We start from the raw sequence: 22,764 nt of genomic DNA, 5'->3' as shown, positions 1-22,764 counted from the left end.
CAAATATTGCTTCTTCTGTGTACCTATGGGTACTTATGTCGAGAGTTTATTCTAGCAAACATAACTTTACCATTGTCAGTCGCTTCTCCCCTCTAAATTCCCACCCCACACTCTTAATGTTGCTCCCCTCACCTCCCGCTTTGTCTGTAAAGCCACAGTAACGGGTATATTTTTGACAGTGAATGACTAAAGAGCAGACTTTTAGGGTTGCTTAGTTTTATCTCCTACATGCCACATACTGTGCACAAGGACAGGCCTCGGCATGTAGGCATATAAAGGGTTTTATGGAGCTGGGGGCAGGGATGGCTGCTTAACTCACTAATGGGCATTTAAATCAGAAGGTGCACTTAGTATGACTGAAAAGGATATGTCTCTTCTCCTGAAGGCTCATAAGTCTTTTCTCTGCGGTACTCCAGGCTAGAGCATGTTTTGGGTCCCAGTCCTGTGGAAATTGTTAGGTCTTCGCAAAACTTTTTGCTTTACATTCTTACACAATTTTAATCTTTTTACAGGCTGTTTAAAGTTACCTTAGTGAAATTTTAAAAGTATTGAATTCAGTGTACATTTTTCTGATACCTTAACATATGAGTTTGCTTCTCCTCCACTATTTTTTTTTTTATCTGTGTGAGTTTTTTTCATACAATGCTTTGCAAATAAAGATTAGTAGGTTGGCACTTGAATTATTAATTTTATTTTTGAAAAAATGGGGCAACCCAGTACCCTGGGACCTGGGTAAGTGAATAATGTAACAGAAAAATGTTTTGGTCTCTCTGGGGGAGGGATATGAATTAACCTCCACGACAGTGGTTGTACCAAAAATAACTTTCTGTATCCATGAAGTTTGTGAGTAAAGTATCACATTTATTAGATACTTAAATTCCACAATTTAAAGTAATTGAGGTGCTTCTGTATCACGGCACAGTGTGAGTGAATTATGTGTTAGTATAAGTGTTGCAGTGCTAGTTACATGAAAACTAAAACCAAACTGTGGTTAAAAGCATGAGGTCTCAAATAAGCACCTATAACCATAGGTACTGTGAGCCTGCTGAATTTTTCAAAAGCCAATCCACATTTTCTAATACAATGTCGACATTTCGACCCCAATCAAAGAAATGTATTCAGGCGAGTCATCATCAAGACAGAATATTGAAATCGGAAGCACTCAAATATACTCAAACAAATCCTAGTTGTGTTAACAATAAAACTATACCAATTCACCTTCCATTTCATGTAGCCCTGGTGTGTTGTTAATAATACCACTTTTTTACTTTACCATCTAATGGCTTCAGGCAGGTCTTAGATCGTTCCATGAGAATGAGCCAATTGTTTAAAGTCCTTTTTAAAACATGTTGACGTGGTCCTATGTTAAAATTAAGGATCTGTAGCCCTGATTTAATCAGGTTAAATGCTTTGGCTGGTAGTTCAGCCGCAATCAGTGGATTCACCATGCTGCTGAACTACCATCCAAAGCATTTAACCTGATTAAATCAGTGCTGTAGATCCTTAACTGTGCTGGAAGTAGGTAATGGTTGTTATTCCCACTACATTCTGGTGTCCAAAAAGCACAAGAGTCTCAGCCCTATCCTAGACCGTCGGTCTCTCAGTCTCTTCCTTAAGAAGGAGAAAAATGCTCACTCTAGCTGTATCTCCCCTGGACCCAGGATACTGGATCGTACAGTTGGACTTGCAGGACGCTGACTTTCACATTATGATCCTGCCTGCCCATGGATGTTACTTGTGGTTCATGGTAGGCCACAAGCACTTTCAGTTCACTGTGCTCCCCTTTGGCCTTACCAGCGCCCCTCAGGTGTTCACCAGGGTGATGTAGGATGTCGCAGCTCATCTGCGCAGATCAAGAGTTTCAGTCTTTCCCTATCTTGATGACTAGCTGTTGAAGGCAGGCCTGCACCAGGCTGTCGTCTCCGACCTCCAGACAATGGTGGTCCTCCTGCATTCGCTGGAGTTCACTATAAACGTACCGAAGTTACACCTGACTCCCTTTCAGATGCTCCCTTTCACCGGAGCTGTTCTGGACATGATGCAGTTTCTGGCCTATCTTTCTGAGTGTCGAGTCCAGGAAAGTCAGGCTATGATACAGATGTTTCAGCCTCAATCCTGGATTTTGGTGAAAATGACACTGAAGCTGCTGGGCCTCATGGCCTCATGCATCCTGCTGTTGACACATGTCAGATGGCATATGCGGGCTCTGCAGTGGGACCTAAAGTTCCAGTGGGCGCAACATCAGGGGAATCTCTCCAACATGGTCCAGATCTTTGGAGGGAACTACCTGAGATCTGCAGTGGTGGTTAACTAACTGCGATTGGGTCTCAGGAACATCCCTCTCCCTTCCCCAACCAGATCTGACAGTAGTGACAATAGCGTCACTCCTGGGACGTGGTGGCTACCTGGGAAAGGCGGAGATTACAGGCATCTGGTCTACATCAGAGTCCGGATTCCACATCAACCTGTTGGAGCTCTGAGAGCGTCAACTATAATTGAAAGCATTTCTTCCTTCTCACAAAGGGAAGGTAGTGCAGCTGTTCATGGGCAATACCACCACCATGTGGGGTAGAGTGGCGTTGTGGACCCTTTGTCAAGAGGCTCTGCACCTCTCAACATGGCTGGAACAGCAGGGCATAATCCTTGTGGTTCAGCATCTGGCCGGCTCTCTGAATGTCAGAACGGGGAAACTCATCCTATAATGCTTGGTCGATCACAAATGGCATATCCAAAGGTGGCGATAGGTCTCTGTCAGCAGTGGGACGAGCCTTGGTTATATCTGTTTGCCTCTTCAGAGAATGTGCAATGTCAGCAGTATTGCGCATTGGAGTTTTGTAATCAAATTTCCTATTAATAATAAAGAAGTGACACAATTCTAATAATAATTGAGTATTTATATAAACAAAATAAAACAGAATACAATACGGCCGTGAGTACAGCACAGTTCTGCAACTGAAGCCACACTCAACTCAGCTCTTACACATGGTGATTTTTATACCTTCAGTGGGCGCTTGAAACCCACCTCCTTCACAACACTTAAAATTAACAAAAACAATAATTCTTTAAGCGTTATCTGACTGCTTGGTACAAAAATACAGTCCTAGCAGATTTACTACATACATAGTATCTAACATACACAATGTCCTTCGATCCTGCTCTGTGACCTCTACCAATATGTTCCCCCTACACGTCTACAAGACTCCAAAAGTTTTACAACCTGTCACCTCCCTTCTGCCAGCCTTGAAGCACAAACATCTAACGCCATGTCCCTTTCAAGTCTGTTGTGATTTACCCTTCTCTTTCCTTCTGTCAGAAAGTAGCTCAAACTCTCCCTTGTGTGTGTGCGTCCTTCTAAGTTATATGTGGTATGCTAGGATGAATTGTAACTGCTTTACCCTACACCTGGCCTCTCTCCTCATTCTCCTTTCTGTCCCTGCGTTCCTTATTGACCATTATGTTCAAACGGAGGCCTGTACTTTTCACGTATAATATAGACTTCTGCATGTTTGTTTTAGAATTTGTGTGTTGACCAGAGTAGGCCCTCTGTAGTTTTCTTAAGGCCTATTACATCCCCCCCCTCTAGTTGAATTTTCAACTACCTGCTCACTTTTCCTACCCAATATACCCATTTCAGTGTAGGCATTTTGCTTCTCCTTCCACTCTTTACTACCTAATCTATTAGTAAACATTCCCCCTAACTTTTGACTACCTGATTTGCAACACCTTATAATAATCTGAACTAGGCAGTACATTAAAAGAATCATCACAAGGATTGGAAGAAGTCCTTTAAACAGTTCAGGTAACCAGGACGGCATCCATAAAAACAACCCTGGAAACCACTCGTTGGAGGCACCTCCCTCTTCTACCATGTTCTTCTGCAGATTGTGCAAAGTCTGTATAGCCTCTGTTATCGTTCCATTGTCCACATCATTAGCCGGCACATATGTGCAACAAGCTGTACCGATCATGGCACAGACCCCACCCTCCATTGCTGTCATCAAGTCTAACACATATCTATGTTGCATAAGCATTACTTGCACTGCCCTCAATTCTTCTTTGATTGCATTGAAACCATCTTCCGTTGCATTGATGGATTTCATCAGCTCCCAAACAAGTTATTTGCAACCAGCGAGCAGCGGCTTTGGCTTGAATGAATGGGAGGACACTTCCAAAAAACACCTGGGCGTTGTTGAACAGTCGATATGCCTGTGGAATATCTGCCCATGTTGCAGTGCCAAAATATTCAGCAGTTCTTCTCCTTCGATGATGGTGTAACAGTCGTTTTACAGCTCATAGGATGCTCATGTAACTTTGAAATATTCACTCCAGGAATTACTAAGGAAGGGTTGTGCACAGTGACTAAATAACAGAGACCATTCCATCCTGCGGGAAATCGAGTATATAGCCGTTCTCCACATTGCCAATAATAGTCCATTAGACTAGAGGTGCCCCATTGCATGTCCTCATTATATCTTGTGACAATACAATTAACGTTTGCCCCTACTGAAATTGTTCCATTACACTTAAAACATAAGGAGAAAACACTTGGTGTTCAACCCACTCGAAAAGTTGTAGGTGTTTCTACCCAGGTTAAACTTTGTATATTTTCATTCCATATTACCTGACAATCTTGTTGTATATTAATGCTTTTCCCACTTTCATCCCATAAGGAGAGAGCTCTATATCCAAATACTGCACCATGGTGCCATTGACCATGGACATATACTGACCCATTTACCCTAAGATAAGGTCTCTCTTGACAGTCATAAGGCCTAGGTGTTGCTGTATAATCTCTGCATAAGAGAATAGATCGTGAAGCCCCTAAAAATCCCTGTCCTATTATCCTAGCTTTCCATCTACCCCCCTTGTACCTTAAGGCCCCTGTCCTTGACATTGCTTCTATTTTAGCTTCTATGTCATTACGATCAGTCAAAACATTTGTTATGTCAGCTAACCCTCTTTCGCATCGTGTGATGTTTACTAAAAATGTTCCCTGCTGCACTTGTGAAGGTTGCATCCGAGCCCTCATTCTACATAGAAAAAGATGGATAAGACACTGTGTAGCCTTAGATGAAACTTCCTTAGATGAGTGCAATCTATCTGAATCACTAGCATGTGGAATCAAAGAACATACTAAACACGATTCATTAGTACTTTGCATACCTATTTCCATCATGTGTTGATACCAAGCATTGTCAGTCAATCTATAATGTATAACATGAGACCTATTTGTATACACATTTCTTTTAGAATATGTCACCTTTGAGCATGATTCTATACATGGACTAAAATACCATTTCAAACCAGCAGTAAATAAGGAAAAACTTAAAAAGGCAAACACAAAAACAATCCAGGAAAGTATTTTGGCGGAACTAATATGATGCTCCACTCGTTCTCTGAAAAAGTATACTGTTATTTCCCCACTGGCTCGTTTTCCTGCAAAAGTTCCTTTGCCAGTGGCAACTCTTGACACAACGCAGGAGCCAGTCGAATGTCCGACAAATGTATCCATGGTTTCCTGCCCTCCACTTTTACTGCAGTGGGGGTGCTCTGAGTGACCAAATACCAATTGTCCCACGGAAATTGGACTGATCTGCTGGGCTGCGGTGGTGCTCTTCTGCTGCTGAGTTACCTGTTTAGAGAAGAACTTAGCAGAGTTCAGCAATTGAGGCAAATACCCACTCATTTCCTCCCCCAACACTTCAACAGTTTTATGCGCATCTGTTCTGTGCCTTGCTATTATCAAAGGAGTTGGCATAGGGTATCCTGTCACTATCTGATGCGGTGTGAGATGGTGGTCACTTCCTGGCGTATTTCTCAGAGCATACAAGGCCAACAGAAGACAATGGAACCAATTTTTATGCAAAGTAACACACAGTTTGCTTATTTTATTTTTCAATAACCCATTGAGGCGTTTCACTGTTCCATTACTTTGGGGATGATAGACAGATCTCAGTTTATGCTTTATCCCCAGAGAAGTGCCAATATGTTGCAAAAGGACGTTTATAAAATGGCTGCCATTATCTGATCGATTCTGCTATTCCCCATCTTGGTATTATTTCTCTTATCCAAAAATTAGCTGCTGCTTTAGCATCATTATGCACACACGGACCTGCCTTGATCCACTTTGAAAAAGGGCAGACCACAACTATTAGATACCTATAATTGTTACATCTATCAATCATGTCAACAAAATCTAAATGTAGATTTTTAAATGGACCTGACAACCGGGGAATTGTTGATGTAATTACTTTTAATGTAGGTCTTGGGCTGTACTGTTGGCATACTGCACATTCAGCAATATACATTGTAATCATTTCCGACAATTGTGGAATAAACCAATCTGCCTGCAACGTAGCTAGAAGATATTCTTTGGCAGTATGCGCAGGAAGATGCAATTGTTCCAGCGCTGTATGCAAAAATACTTGGGGCATTACAGGTTTCCCCGTGCTTTCTTTTCTATAAATAAAATCTGTGGCAGATTGTATACATCCTCGCTGTTCCCGTAACTCCCTTTCATGTGTTGGTGCCTGTTCCTGCAACTCACGTAAATGTAATTGTGCTGTCTCAATGTACGAGGGGGGGAGTCAATATAATTTTGTTGTCTAGTTATCATTTCCTGTATACTCTCTTCTGTATTAATATAATTCTGAGATGCCTTAGCTACTTCTTTAGCTGCCCAATCTGCCAGAGCATTACCCCTGGAGATGAGGTCTTGCTTATTCGTATGAGCTGCACATTTTATTACTGCCACATTAGATGGTAATGTTAAAGCATATATCCCTTTTGCCAATAAATCTCTGTGCATCACTGGAGATCCATCAGATTTAAAAAATCCTCTCCTTTCCCACCTGTGAATGCTTGAATGCACAGTAGTGGTAATATATGCTGAATCAGAATAGATTGTAACGTCTAATCCCTTGGCATGTTGTAACGCTTCTATAATAGCCACTAATTCTGCAGCCTGCGCCGAAAAATGAAAGGGTAATGGTACTTGACTCACTATCTGCAATATGTCAGACGACCCTTGCTGTTCAACTTTTACAACTGCTGCTCCTGAATGCCTAATCCCTGTTTCCTGGTCTATGAAAGAGGATCCATCCACAAAGAGCAACATGCTCCCTGGGCTGGGATCTTCTCCTACTTTACTCTCTTCCTCTGGTGCATAATTGGCACATTTATGTACTTGTTCATCGTCAGTACCTGGGTGTGCAAAGAATGTTGTTGGATTAACTGTATGACATCTAACCACCTGTAGGGAGGGTAATGAAAGTATTACTTCATACCCAGACACTGAGTGCTTTACCCTGCACCTGTCCTCTCTCCTCATTCTCCTTTCTGTCCCTGTGTTCTTTATTGACCATTATGTTCAAACTGAGGCCTGTACTTTTCTCGCATAATACAGACTTATGCACGTTTGTTTTCTAATTCATGTGTTGACCAGAGTAGCCCTCTGTAGTTTTCTTAAGGCCTATTACAGTTTCCAAGGCAGCACTCATCTGGCAACACTTTTCATCTTGAGTGGAACATGAGACTTTTGTACACCTTTCTGCCTATACCACTTCTGCTCAGAGTTCTGAAGAAGATCAACAACGACTGGGCCAAAGTAATCCTTTTGGCTCTGGACTCAGCATGAAGAGTCTGATATCCTGGGCTGTTGAGTATTGCCATTGATCCTCCAATCAGGCTGCCCCCTTCGGTAGGATCTTCTGTCACAGCAGCAGGAGAATGTTCCACCCGAACCTGTCCAATCTCCACCTTCTTGCATTAAGATTGAGCAGCAGCAATTGACTGCTGTTGACCTTTCGCCCGAAGGCTCTAATGTTATCTTGACAGCCAGGCGTCCCCCCACCAAAACAGTATACGCCTGTCAGAAGAAACTTGAGGCATGAGGAAAAGACAAGCCTGTTGGACACCCTCCCACCCCCCCTCTGAAGTTCTATCATTTAGCAGGGCTCTAGTTATTTGTCGTCAATCTCTGCTTTCTTACGGCTGCCTGATCAGCCTTCTATTTTTAAATCCCCTATTATAAATAGGTACCTTAAAGTCCTTATTCATGTTTCCTCATTCCTTATACATTATGCCCCAATGGGAGTTGAATTTGGTTCTGACATTCCTGATGTGTGCTCTTTACGAGTCTCTTCGCAATTGTCCTCTAAGGCTTCTCACTTTGAAAACAGACTTCCTTGTGGCCATTACATCTGCCCTCAGGGTGAGTGAGCCGGAGGCTTTGTCATCTAAGTCACCCTACCTTTCCATCTATCCTGATCAAGTGGTGCTTCACACATGGCCTCCTTTGTTCTGAAAATGGTTATGCTTTTCCTTGTAGGCCAATTCATCACCATGCCTACTTTTTATGTGCACCTGTAACCTTCTAAGGAAGAGGAGAAACTCCACCACCTAGACCCTAAAAGGGGGTTGGCGTTCTACCTTGATTGTACCAAGGAGTTCTGGGTGGATGACCAACTCTTTCTGGTTATGTGGGTGCGAAGAAAGGTCGGGCAATTCAGAAGAGAATCATCTCTTGATGAGTCGTACTCTGCATTAAAATGTGCTATGCATTGGCTTAAAAGCATTCCCCTGAGGGCTTGCATGCTCATTATACCAGAGCCAAAGCTGCAACCACTGTGTTAGCACATGGAGTTCCATTCATTGAAATCTGTCAGGAAGCAACGTGGGCATCTCTGCACACATTTACCAAACACTGCTGCCTGTATAGTCAGGTCCCTAGGGACGGGCACTCTGGCCGTTCAGTCCTGCATGACTTTTTAGTATGATTTTAGTGCGCAGACCAGCTCCAGGGATGGTATTGTTTGGATATCTATTCTAAGGTAAGGAGCCTGCAATTAGAGGTCTCTATCAGATAGACAAGTTACTTACCTTTGGGAAGGCCTTATGTGGTAGAGACATTATCTAGTTGCAGATTTCTTACCGACCCACCCATCCTCCCTGCTCTGCGTACTGATTTCTAGGGGCAGGGCCCTAGTTTTGACACACTAGTGGTCAGTGTTCTCCATGGCTCTGTGCTTCTGGCGTGGAAATTAGTGGAAAGAAACGGACGTCAGCACGCCAGTCTCTATGTAATGTTATTTTCGGAGCGGATGCCGGATGCGGAGCCCATCTAGGCCACGCAATGTTACTGCTCAAGACAAATCTCCTGATCCAGACTGATGGGCTGGTGGAAATTCTAAGGTAAGGAACCCGCAACTAGATATTGTCTCTACCAGAAAAGGTATTACCGAAGGTAAGTGACTTGTCCATTACTCAGTGTACTGAGCAGGAAATGGACCCCTTCAGGGTTTTCCTTTGTGGAGTATTCCGATTTGCACTCTTGCTGGGCCTGTGTGGTGGGAAACGTCATGGAATACATTGCAGGAACAAACAAAGGAGAACCTCACTTGACTGTCAGTTGTCACCTTAAATCAGGAAATGATAAAAAGCACCTTGCTCCAACAAATTATTGACACTATAATTCACACAGACAACTTCTTGATAATGATCTAAAGCATCACACTGGAAATTGACATCATACACATGACCCTTAACTGCTGAGCCTCCTCACCCTCCCCCCCAAAAAAACCCACCCCCAGTTTGGGTAATTCATGCTTAAGCCTCCACAGCCTATTTCCACATAAGGAATCAAAGCCAAATTTGAGAGGATCGAGAAAATAGACAAACTATAGCTACCTTTTGAGTTTAGGGAGAAAGAGGAAAATAGTGTTCTGTATAAAATATTTCTGCGTATTGTCTTAGAAATACATACAAAAGGTACCCTCTCATAACCATAAACTAAGGAAAGATATTTTTTAGGCGCAATTCAAGTAACCTGCCTTTGAGTACAACACAATTTTCGTTTGTGAACCTAAAGAGAACCTCTCATGTTTCAGAGTTATGCCATCTATAAGTAATATAAAATAAGGCACATTCTTGGAAACTACATTCCCCTGAACCACCCTGGCACAACGAGGATCATTTAAACCCAGAACTGCCGACCGGATAGATCGTGGCCACGGAAGTGAATACCCTCGACAGCGTCCGAGCTGTGTCCATGTAATGGAGTAAAGCCAAACCTATAGAATTAGGCAACCCTAGGCCTATACAAGGGCCTGAAGAACTTTGACAGGAGCACAGTGAGTCAGGCAAGCTGATAGAAGAATTAAAGCTGCGGAAGAGCAGTTCACAAGCATTTCTGAGCTGGTAAGAGTCGTTTGCAAGCAGCTGAAGTTGAAATGAGCAAGGTCACGGGCTCTAAAACTGATGTTGGATTATGGTCCTTTCGTAGCTATTGAATCCCGTGGGGTTATACCTGTGCCAACACATGCTAAAGAGGGATATTTGCCTTGTTACTAAACGTTCATATACAGACCCACTGTGAGGTATGTACGTTTTTTAATTTATCAACAGGCACTCCATCACCAGAAATTAAGGGGCTTTACTTATTGGGTTTATTCCTTTTAGTTTCTATTTTCTAGTGTTTTACAGATTGGTACAGACTTGAGGAAGACCTTCAGATTAATGAAAGGTCCCCATGAGGAAGTTTGAAATGCGTGGGCGTATTTAGGAGGTTGATCCTACCATCATGATCCCCCGATGGTAGGATTTGAATAAGACCTAGAAGGAGACTAGAAGCAACTTCACCCCGACCTAAATGGGACCTCTGATTTGTTAGTTCCTTTTAAACAAAAGGGAAGAGGGACTTGAATCATTGACATAAGTGGTTTTTTTTTATGTTGAACACTTTTGTATTTGACAATTCATTTGTATGTCGAACACCTAGTAATGTAAAAATGGGTGTGTGACCAGCCTTCAATTGTACAGTGTGTTAATGTCTTGCAATTATTTCATTGTTTTTGTGAAAGTTTTGTGCTAGTAATGTGTCCTTGTTGCAAGTGTATGTGACACGGCAATTGCTTTTAATATGTCTTATTTTGTAATATTTATTGATGGTGTGAGTGTGGACTTAAGGATCACAGAAGGAAATGTTGTTCTAAAGGATTAATTACTTAATGCATGCTTAAAAAATATATTTTGTTGATTTATTGTTATGTGGGGGTACCTATTTATACAGTTTAACTGATCCCTCCCTCATTTATTCTTAATTGGATCAAACTCCGTTCTGCATTTTCCTAAAAAAAAAAAGGCATCATGGAAAAAATTTATTTGCTAAAGTCACCATCTTCCCAGTTTTCTGGAACATGTGGAGCTAAATTAAAAAAATTAAAAAATTACCACAGTTTTAGCATTTTTTGTGTTTTCAACCTACTTCAGGTTTGTGGAGGAGAAGCCCCTGGGAAACTGATGGGAGGTCCAGAACAGCTATACATTTCTAAAAAGTAGATGTCATTTCCGCAAGGGGTAATATCTGTAAATCTCTCAATGTTTTCCCAAAGAAACGTAGCTGTTGAATTAAGAAATATTGAAAATGTGGAGGAAAAACGGCTGTTGGTGACAATTTTGTCTGTACCTTTTTGTCACGATGGCCAGTGTACTCCAGTAACATACCATTACATCCGCTTAGTCGCGGTTATATAGGGTTTGGAGGTTGTCCAAGAATCTGAGGTTCCCAGACCCAGCAACTGAACTGCATTTTACAGTGGTTTTGCATTGTGTATCGAGTATAGACCAATTCATAGGGTGAAGTATGTAGACTGAAAAATGGCTATTAATGAAACCTATGTATTTCTGAAATGGGCACCAGATGTGGATTTTAGGAGAAGTGATTATTTATACATCTCTGAATTTCTGGGTACTCATACTAACATGATTCAAAGGGCATTTTTCAAAATGTCTTCTTTCCTATACACTGGCTTACATTTGGAAGGCACAAATGCAGCAAACTCTAGTTGGCAGTAATAAATGTTCTACTATTCTGTGTACCCACATGGCTTCCTATAAAAACTGTACCTCACTTGTGAGGGTAGGCTTAGTGCCCACAACAGGAAATGGTCTAAAACGCAACATGGATACATCACATTTTTCAACTGTAAACGGACCCTTTTTGCTGTTTGGGTAGCTGTAGATTTTGGGCCGTGCTCAGGGGGCACCTAGGGAAACTTGGCAAACCTACACATGTTTGATAGCTAGTCACCTAGGAGAATCCAGGGTGGAGTGACTCGCGTGGATAATTTTATCCAGAAGCCCTTCCAAACCTCAAACTTTAGCAATAAAATACAGATTTTCTTTACATTTTTATTACAGAAAATTCTGGAATCTGCAGCGAGCCACAAATTTCCCACCACCCTTAGGTCCAGATGTACCAAAGGTTTTTACCCATTCTGTGTCTATGGGAAAAAGTGTTCGTACATATGGCCCTTAGTTCCCTCGCATGTCCTGATAAGAACAGTACCCCACTTGTGTGGCTGGGCCAAGAGACTGCCCCACAAAAAGCCCCTAGGTGCTACGTTGAGAGCTAAGCAATCGAGATTGCTGCGGGCCTTTGCATAGGCATGTGGGGATGTGTCGATGCTGGCTGTATCTGGGTAAATGACTGCTACAAACATGAATTTGCAAGGAGCAGAATTTGAAATGAGCAAGGTCGCAGGCAGCCCTCCTGGCATATGGCAGCTGTTAGACCTGACATCCTTGATGTGGTCTTTTCCCCATCTGTTTGCCTTCACACATCCTGTTTTCTGAAATAGTTTTTGTTGGCTTAAGACTTTCTGACCTTTTACCACTGCTAACTAGAGCTCAAGTTGTCTCTCCCTTAAACATGGTAACATTGGCCTACACCTAATTGGCACCATTCATTTACCTGTAAGTTCCTAATAAATTTGTGGTACATGTACCCAGGGCCTTTAAATTAAATGCTGCTAGTCAGCCTGCAGCACTCATTGTGCCTTGAACTGAAGTAGCACCTTAAGACTTGTTTCAGGCCTGCCACTGCAGCATGCCATGCAGTTTTTTAAACTATTTCAACCTTGCAAAACAAACATTTGGCCATACTAAACCTTTGTGTTTAGTACACATACACCACCCCTAAGGTAGGCCCTAAAGGCCCATATGACAGGGTGCAGTGTATTTAAAAAGAAGGATATATGTATAATTTTTTTTACATTTTCTTCTAGTGAAAAACTCTTAAATTGGTTTTTAACTATTGCAAGGGCTATCTCTCTCATTGGGTAACTTTGGGTTACCTTATTACGTTCAGTAAGTACTAACCTTTAGTTAGCAGCAGGCAGAAATATCACATTTGGGTGGAAATTAAATTGTAATTTAAAAACCTCTTATTTGAAATTGGGTCTCTAGTTGGCAGAGGTATGCACTCTTTCCAAGTCAGGACCACAATCCTAATCAGGTCAAGCCAATGACATGACCTGAATTACCCTGTGCTCTCCATCTTGTACCTTGGCATAGAGCAGGCAGGCCTAACCTAAAAGGCAGTGTGTAAAGTACCTGTGCGACGCACACAACAACATCAGGACATATACTACAGAAAATTACTCCACATGAATGCAGAAAAATAAAGCTTGTTTATCTGGTTAATTTTAAGATCAGCACGATACAGATCGAAATCATAAATATTTGCTCTGCAGACTTAAAAAATAAAGCAAAATTGTTGAACAAATGCAGAGATCAAATGGGTGGTGCGGGGGAATCCTCAGCACGGGTGAGCTATGCTTTGATGGACTCCGGTACTACCCTGCTTGGGCTTCTCTTGGGGAGCAGGGTGCAGCTAAGCTGGGCAAAGCCACTCAAGGTGACTGAAAGAAGCGAGCGGCAAAGGAAAGCAGGGCCGCTCTGGATGGTTCATAGGTACAAATGGCAAAGTTTGGCAGGGCCGCTCAGGTTGGTGGAAAGTAGCACTGCTCCGGCAGTTCACATATGCTAGCTGCGAAGTCTGGTAAAGCTGCACAGGTTGAGATTGAAAGTAGCGAGTGGCAAAGGAAAGTAGAAGCCACTCTGGGTTTAGAGTCTTGGGCTACAAGACAGAGATCAACAGGCAGCAGGGCAGCACAGCAAAGCGGGCCTGCAGTTCCCGAGAGCAGTCAATCCTGGCTGCTTGGCAATCCTGGCACACAGCAGCCTTTACTCCAGCAGTGTTTCCTGGAGTCTAGAAGTGTACTGATTTGAGTGGGTCAGGGACCCATTATTTCTACTAGAAAGTGCCTTTGATATATGGGATGACTACAAAGAGTTCTTGTGAAGTGCACAGGTACCCCTTTCCAGTAAGTCCTGACTCCAGACTATCAGCAGGAGGTAATCAGCCTCTTTGTGAGGACTCTAGTCACTACCCTTTGAGGTGTAAATGTTTGCCATTCCTAACCTCCCCTGGAAGACCCGTCAGTATGCAGATGCATACAAATGTAATTGAGTATTCTGTGTTGTGGGTGTCCGTAGGGAATGTACAAGTGTAGCTGTCACCTATCCCAAGCCAGACCTGTATTGAAGATATGTTTTTTCAAAGTTTAGGCAAAGATAGAGGAAGCTCCGCGCAAGCTGCCCTAAAAAACTGGCGCCTACCCAGTTGATATATTAACATTACACTAAGATTTCGTAGGGAGCCTTATACATGTTGAAACTTCACCAGCTCATTAAATACCTGGACCTCAAACAGTATATCAAATCCAAGACCTTTATTCAAAACATTCAAACAACCATGTGTATTGATAATACAAGCCCATTGAAACACATTTTTTATACGTCCATCTCTGAATGCACAAAATCTACATTTCCAGCTTCTCCTGTAAGGTTGTTAATTGTTATTGATTGCTTTAAAACATAGAGCTTCCAGCCAACACATGTTTCTCGACGGAATGCCGCTTGTTCAGGGCTTGAATTCATTATCACTTGCAGTATCTCATCAGGCCCAATTGCAACACCCAAAATCAAACTCCGTGTTTCTCTCCTGTGCTCAACATCTCTTAATATATGAATAACAATGTGTCTTTCTTTTTCCTTCCATTTTCAAATTCCTCAATAATTCACATTACTTGGCACCACATCGCCAGTAAAACATAAGACACAATAACTTCCCAAATGTAACTACTTATATAGTTCTTCCACTAATTGTTTGTTCTAAAAAACCGCCAATAAATAGCGACTGCCCCATATTTTGGGCCCACATCCACACCTCCTGTAAATCAGGTTAATGTGCTACACGTCCCAGGCATTTGCAACCCCATCAGGCTTGTCAGATGGAGTGGCAGAGTGTCAGTCATAGAACGTATCTGACTGGAAAGAACTGAAGTAAAAAAAACTGTCGGAAAGACTGGCTCTGCAGTGGAAGGTCGGATACATATTTACACGCCCATTTAAGTGTGTGGCACAATCAGTGCTACAGGCACACTAGTAGCATTCTATTTACAGACCTTGGGTGTTAGAAATGGAGTCTCTGGTTGGCAGTCAGTATGCACGACGTCTAAGCAGGGACCCTCACTATAGTGAAGGCAATGGAGATACACACTTAAGATAACCTCTGCTCACCCCCTTGGTAGCTTGGCACAAGCAGTCAGGCTTATCTCAAAGGCGATGTGTAAAATATTTGTAATAAAACACACAGTAATACAGTAAAAACACTACAAGAGGCACACCACACCAGCTTAGTAAAATAGCCAATATTTATCTAATTCAAACAAGACCAAAACAACAAAAACCCAACATACACAAGTTAAAGTATGAAACCTTAATTTAAAGAGAGTCTTGCTTCTTAGAAAACAATGGATGTGTTGATGTTACACAAAGTACCTGGTTTGTGTCAAAAATAAAGCTGCACAGGCGAGCGTGCATCGAAAAAGTCAGCAATGTGCCGATTCATTACTAGCAAGTGAGGCCGTGCGTCATTTCCTCTCCAGTCAGATAGGCGATGTGTCTTTTCTTCTCTTGCAAGAGACCGATGCATCGATTTCTGGACAGGCACCTCGGATCCGGGCAGATTCACGTCATCTTTGACAACCAGCGACACTGTGTGTGTAATCCTGCTGCGGTGATGAGGAACCTCACTGCATGGGGCTTGCGTCGATTTCATCAGCCACAAGTGGGTGTTGCGTCGTTTCTCCAGCCGCGATGCAGGTGATGTGTTGATATCCCAGCCGCGATGCATGTGCTTTGTTGTTTTACAGGCAAGTGATGCATCAAATTTTTCCCTGCACGGATCCTGAGTGGGCACCACTTGGCTGGGTAGGAGTCTCAGCAGAGAGTCCAGATGCAGGAAGAGAATGTCTTTGATGGCCCTGAGACTTCAAAACAGATGTCAAACTCAGTCCAAGTCCTTGGAGACCCTTCACAAGCAGGAATATACCACAAAGTCCAGTCTTTGTCCTTTTTGGCAGAAGCAGCAACTGCAGGCTAAACCAGCAAAGCACAGTCACAGGCAAAGGGGCAGTACTCCTCCTCCAGCTCTTCAGCTCTTCTCCTTGTCAGAGGTTTCTCTTGAGTCCAGAAGTAATCTAAAAATCTAGGTGGTTTGGGTCCACTACTTATACCTATTTCTGGCTTTGAAGTTGTCAAGCTTCAAAGGAAAGTCTCTGCTGTTCTCAAGATCCTGCCTTGCCCACGCCTGGCTCCAGACTCCTACCAGCCCGCTCAGGTATAAGTGTCTGCTCCTCTGTCCACTCTAGCCCAGATGGTCCATCAGGATATGCAGGCTACAACCCAGCTCCCTTTGTGTCACTGTCTAGTGGAGATTCAAAAACAGCCCAACTGTCAGTCTGACCCAGACAGGGAATACACAAGCAGGCAGAGTCACAGAATGGTTTAAGCAAGAAAATGCACACTTTCTAAAATTGGCATTTTCAAACGGACAATGTAAAAACCAACTTTACCAAAATATGTATTTTTAAATTGTGAGTTCAGAGACCCCAAACTCCACATCTCCATCTGCTCCCAAAAGGAAACGGCACTTAAACTTTATTTAAAGGTAGCCCCCATGTTAGCCTATGAGAGAGATAGGCCTTGCAACAGTGAAAAACAAATTTGGCAGTATTTTACTGTTAGGACATGCAAAACACACCAGCACATGTCCTACCCTTAACATACACTGCACCCTGCCCATTGAGCTACCTAGGGCCTCCCTTAGGGGTTCCTTACATATATAAAAAGGGAAGGTTTGGGCCTGGCAAGTGGCTACACGTGCATGTTGAATTGGTAGTTCAAAACTGCACACACAAACACTGCAGTGGCAAGTCTGTGCCATATTTACAGGGCTACTCATGTGGGTGGCAAAATCAGTGCTGAAGGCCCAGTAGTAGCATTTGATTTACAGGCCTTTCGGCACATCTAGTGCACTTTACTAGGGACTTACTAGTAAATCAAATATGCCAATCATAGAAAAGCCAATTACACATACAATTTACACAAGGCGCACTTGGACCTTAGAACTGGTCAGCAGTGGCAAAGTGCCCAGAGTACCAAAACAAGCAAAATCCAGCACACAGTCAAAACATGAGAACCAGAGACAAAAAAGACCGGGGAGACTGTTCTAAGGACGCCAGGTCTAACACTGGATATATGCTATACCACTTTATATGGAACTTACATTTAAATTAAAAGTGCTAATTGCAGATACACCAATGTTACCATGTTTTAGAGGAGAACCACATGCACTTTCTTTAGCACTGGTTAGCAGTGGTAAAGTGCTCAGAGTCCTAAGGACAACACCAAAAGGTACAGAAACAAAACCGGAGGTAAAGGCAAACAGTTTGGGGTAAGACCAACCTAATGATGCCAGGTCTGACACCTCTTTACTGCTAAAGCCAGATTTTCCACAAGAGGAGCCCGGTACCTGTGGGGAGTGGAGCGTGTGTCTGCAGAGCTCGGTGCCAAAATCCATCAACCCTCAACCAAGAATAACCATGCTCACTCAGACTGCAGGTATCAGGAGTTTACTCAGAAAAACAGACGTGTATCGGCCATCTCCGTGGCCTTGACCACCTTTTGTTTTTTTAACTGCTGCAGGTGTCAAAAGTTTACTCGGAAAAACAAATGCATTTCCGCCGTCTCCGCAGCCTTAGAACACCGTTTGTATACAAAGAATAAACAGCAAAGAAAGTCTCAATGTAATCCCAAATAATCAGCACCATCTTAAAGTGGATAAATTACATATGATTAAAAATAGAGCATGTAATGAAAAAAACAATGAAATTACAAAACAATTACATAAAACTAGGTAAGTAATTAAATATATACATGTTACAGTTGGAGCAAGGTGCAGAAAGTTACATAATATACTTTAATGTATATAAGATTCAGTATATATAGATCTAATCGCCCAAGTGGGCAGTTACTGTACCCAATATTGCATTCACAAGAAACATTAGTGTAATTTCATTATAAACACATGGTAAATTATATACAGCCCAAGTGGGCAATTACTGTACCAAGATTGCATACACCGAAATCATATGTATAATTTCATAACAAATGCATAGTACATTTCATACAGCCCAAGTGGGCAAAATGATGACAAAAACCAGCTCATACTCTGAGGAGACCATTACATAATATACATAAACTGAATCGGACAAATAGGGCCGCGGAGATGGCTGAAACACATCTATTTTTCTGAGTAAACTCCTGACACCTGCAGTCTGAATGAACATGGTTATTCTTGGTTGAAAGTTGATTAATAGTCAGATTTTGAGCCACGGTTATAAAAATGCCACTGCAAGATAGTTGGTGCTGCCAGTGTCCTGGGTCACATGACTTTGAATGGTTCTGCTCTTGGGGGTTTGTGTGTTCTTGTCAAACAGTGATACACAGTGCAGGCAGAATGAACGGCAGCAGAGTTGATCCCAGAGCCACTTACATTTCAAAGGGGCTTGCCTCCAGCATACACAATGGAACGTGAGACTAGCCTTTTGTCACCTCAGACTTTATGGAGCCTTAGCAGGGGAAGGGAAAAACATTCCAGAACCAAAGGTGGGGGTAGCCTAGAATGTTCCTCCACTGCATAAGCTGACACTAGGTATAAATAATGCACCTTTAGAACACCACTTCAGTGCTCTTCTGAACCTGTGGAAGACTTCAGAAGAACTGCCTGGGCTCCCAGAGGGCTGCCCTGCTGCTTGAAAGCCTGACTTTCTGTTTAAACAACAAATTGACCTTCTCCTTGAACCCAGGAACACCAAAAGTGCCTCAAACGGCTAGTTAGCTGGTCTCTTGTGTGAGCTACCGGAACATAGCAAGCTGCAGAGGCCTAAACCTCACGCTTTCTGGAGTGCGTCCTAACTTCCCCAGGTGGTGCCACCCAGGCCCGGTACCCTTGGAAGTAGTTTTAAAGGTGCTTCTCCTGCCTAACCTTAAAACATTGGACTTAGAAAGTTTACACCAAAAAGAGCTGTGAGAACCAGCAGAAGACCATGACCTACCTGTCAGCCGATCTCCCCAAGCTGCATCACTGCTAGTCCTGACTTTGATGTAGCTCCTGCTACGTTCTTCCAGGCAACAGCAAATTCTGTTCAGCAGGACCTATTGACGAAGGTATCCAGCCGCGTGGAGCACTCGTTAGATACAGCTTACAGCTTCATCCTGCTGTAGATTTTTGAATTCCAACAAAGTGACACAGTTCATAGATAAAAATCTTCACTGCTACCTCTGCTAGTGGCTCCCCGATGAGGACTTCTCCTTCTTAGACACCACCTGCTGCCCTATCCTGCGGGACTATACCTTCTCAGGAACCTTTCTTCAAAAGTCCAAAGGTAAATTGAGACCATGCCCAATCTGCCTTGTGCATCTGACCTGCGCGCCATCCCAGTCAGCCTTAACTTTTGACTTTGCTCCGGTCTCCCGCAACCAGATACTTGTGGTTGGGGCTTTGATCCTTAAGGTGCTATTTTGCACTAAGAAAATTGAAAATTCATAACTCCAGTTCTACTGATTGGATTTAATTTGTCTTGATGTAATTTTATTTATTAAAATGTACTCTGTTTATCTAAATTGGTTGAGGATTTTTGTTATGCCATGTTTTCACTTTATTCCTGTTTGTGTCAGCAAGAGGACTGAAAGGAGGGGGAGCATGGTAGCATAATGTTAAGTATTTTCTGTGTGTTCTAAAACGAACATGTCATGACTAAGGAATGGCTGCACAAAAAATATTTGCCATTTTAAACCATATGAAGCTCAGAATATTTATTTTAGCAACACATTCGGTTGTTTTATTCAGTTTGTTTTAGCAGTTTTATATAGTGCTTCTTGGTCTAAGTACCTTAAAGTACAATTCATGAGCACCGGAATACAGTACACAATGTCAGATTTATTTTGACCTTATGTAATGTAATCCGGTGCTCATGTAAAGTACTCTAATACCTTGAGCCCAGCTTACACTATGTAAAACTGCAAAGAAAAATGTGTTGTTAAATAGTTTTAGTTTCATATGAGTGAACATGACACAGATTATTATAATTATTATGTTTTTTTTTCTATCTCTTGGCATGGTTGCTTTATTTGGGCAACACAAAGAAAATACTGCACATTATACCGCTGTGTGCCTCGTCTTTCCACTCCTCACTGATAGCCATCAGTATCCACTTGGGAGATTAAGTGATTTGCCCAGAATCACATGATGTAGAGCCGACATCAGGACTCAAACCTGGTTACCCATGTCCCAATTAGGCAGCTTTGATCTTGAGGCCACATTATCTACCTCAGTGAGAGACTTCCCTCAAATGTATTGCTGTGTGCTCTAGTGAAGAACGAACAGGTGGAGAAAGGAGGTGACACAACAGAGACCCACCCAGTGCTCAACAGTGGCATGGAGGGGCCTAGTTGGTGAAGGAGGTGGCACATGATGGCAATAAAGTGAGATTTGCCTGTCAATCTGAACTGGTGAGAAGGGGCCAGGCGGTTGAAAGAGGGACCACACCACCGAGCTAAGGCGGAGTTTGTTATCATTATTAATATTAGGAAGCTCAAATTTTAAAATAATGTAATTCTTCTCACTGGATGACTTGATGGTCATGACATTGACTTCCAGCCATCTTCAATAAAGAGAATCATGTTCTAATCAAGTAGGGTTAGCCTGATAGGCATACATTATGCACACTGTAGGTAATGTGCACTGTTATTATGTCCACACACTAAACGAGAAGTCTATCGTATCCAATAGCACTAGAGTCTGAAGGAGGGTTTCCCCTTGCATTCTGCTTTATTATTATGCTTGAACGCAGCAGCGATAGGAATACCTTTTCTTAACTGATTGAAGAGCAAGTCAAGCACTCTTTTGGCAGAAGCACACAACTTATGCCCAATCAAATGCTGTACACATGTCACCAACATGTGGGCGGAGCCAAAACCCCTCTTCTGTAATACTCCTGAAAGCTTGTTTTTAAGTAATCACATAAGATCTAGCAACAAAAGTGCTGTTAAGCTAGACCTAGTAACGATTTCATTTTAAGGCTAACATATACATTGAGTTTCCTGAAAATGTCAGTCCTCTTCTAAATGACTACCTAATGGCTTCACAGCAACACTTTATGATTTTCGAATCAAGAGGTAGGTAACATCTTTTTTTTTGTGCATATATATATATATATAGTTTAACTGCATCTGAGTTTTGGAACCTTTTCTTTCTGATTACCTTCTTCAATGCTGAAGGAGCAATGGCTTGTTTATTTTTTTAGAGGAATTAGAAGCAATGCTTTGTCTTCATAATAAACACCGTACTTGAGCCTCCTGCTAGATTAATGCTTATTTTGTTCCTCTATTTACAAAGGTTGCTTTATTCCCATAATACTCATGAGATGTTCTTCAAGATTAGAGACAACAGTTAAAATGGATAAGTAAACATTTTGAAATTCTCCTCTTTATTATTTAGTCTTGAGATTACATTGGTGAAAAAAGAAAGTTTGATGTGGCCAGAGGTAATTATTGGTGACAAACGAGGAGAATATGTTCTGGATCCAGATCAGTCCGCTGCAATTGCTGACCGTCTGATGCATCTCACCTCTGAAGACTTGGTAGGTCATTAATCAAGTTACTGTTAGCAAAGATTACAAATGAGCTTCTTGAATCAGCTATCAAAGGATACACAAGGTTACACAAAATTGATCAGAATTATTTTGTTTTTGATAACTATCATCTGGTTTAAACTTTAACCAGAGACATGTTTGTTGTCTGACAGGGCTTTTGTGTAATCTTTAAAATTATATATGGAGAAAAGTGCTTTCGATCTGTTCCTTCAGGCATTTCCAGGTGGCTCCATCCGATCCCGAGCTCCCAGTAGCTCCCAGACAACTTCAGAGTAGAACATAGCCTTGAGTTTATTTTTATCTAAGCACAGGGTCACATTTTCCATTTAAAGTTAAGGGAAGGGTTTGTTTATTTTAGATCATTACCCTCAAGTTGCAGAGAGCAGGGCCTGATATTGAGCAGTGCTCAATCAGATTTATGACCCAGGTTGGAGCTGGGGCAGAGAGGTGTAGAACTGACACACTGAAGTACTTAACTCTTAAATAAAAGTCCTTGTCAACTCAGTATTGGAGTGTAATAAGCAAATTATGTTTCTGGATTCTGTTAAATGGGAGAACATTCAAATGTAAAGTTACCTTAATGATTAAGTTATTTCTTCATTTTAATTTTCTCCTACTTCAAAGTGTCACATTTACAAAAAGCAGGCCTCTTGCTGCCAGTGGCCAATAGATATTGTGCCATATGTATAACTGAAAAAATATTTTTTTTAAATGGGAGAAATTTAAAGGGCAGAAAAATGTTCTATATTTTGAATATGTTTGCAGAACGTTTCTGCATTTGAATTTTCTCCCGTTTAAAAAACAAAATGGCTGTATGTTTGTGCTATATATGTAACTGTGCTACGTATGGTGAAAAAAGTAT

At 42.0% G+C, this 22,764-nt stretch overlaps 1 protein-coding gene across 2 annotated transcripts in view; it reads left to right on the top strand.

Annotated features, from left to right (window-relative positions):
- The window catches only part of NUDCD1 (NudC domain containing 1), a 556,518-nt gene that overhangs the window by 355,771 nt on the left and 177,983 nt on the right, over positions 1 to 22,764 (top strand). For both annotated transcript variants that reach the window (XM_069220624.1, XM_069220625.1), the window contains exon 7: positions 21,749 to 21,890. In XM_069220624.1, the coding sequence (XP_069076725.1) occupies positions 21,749 to 21,890 (142 nt within the window). The remainder of the gene's footprint in view (positions 1 to 21,748; positions 21,891 to 22,764) is intronic.

This window comes from Pleurodeles waltl, chromosome 2_2, assembly GCF_031143425.1.
Source record: "Pleurodeles waltl isolate 20211129_DDA chromosome 2_2, aPleWal1.hap1.20221129, whole genome shotgun sequence".
Taxonomy (NCBI): domain Eukaryota; kingdom Metazoa; phylum Chordata; class Amphibia; order Caudata; family Salamandridae; genus Pleurodeles; species Pleurodeles waltl.
The sequence above is the reverse complement of the archived record's forward strand: the minus strand, read 5'-3'. Positions and strand labels throughout refer to the sequence as shown.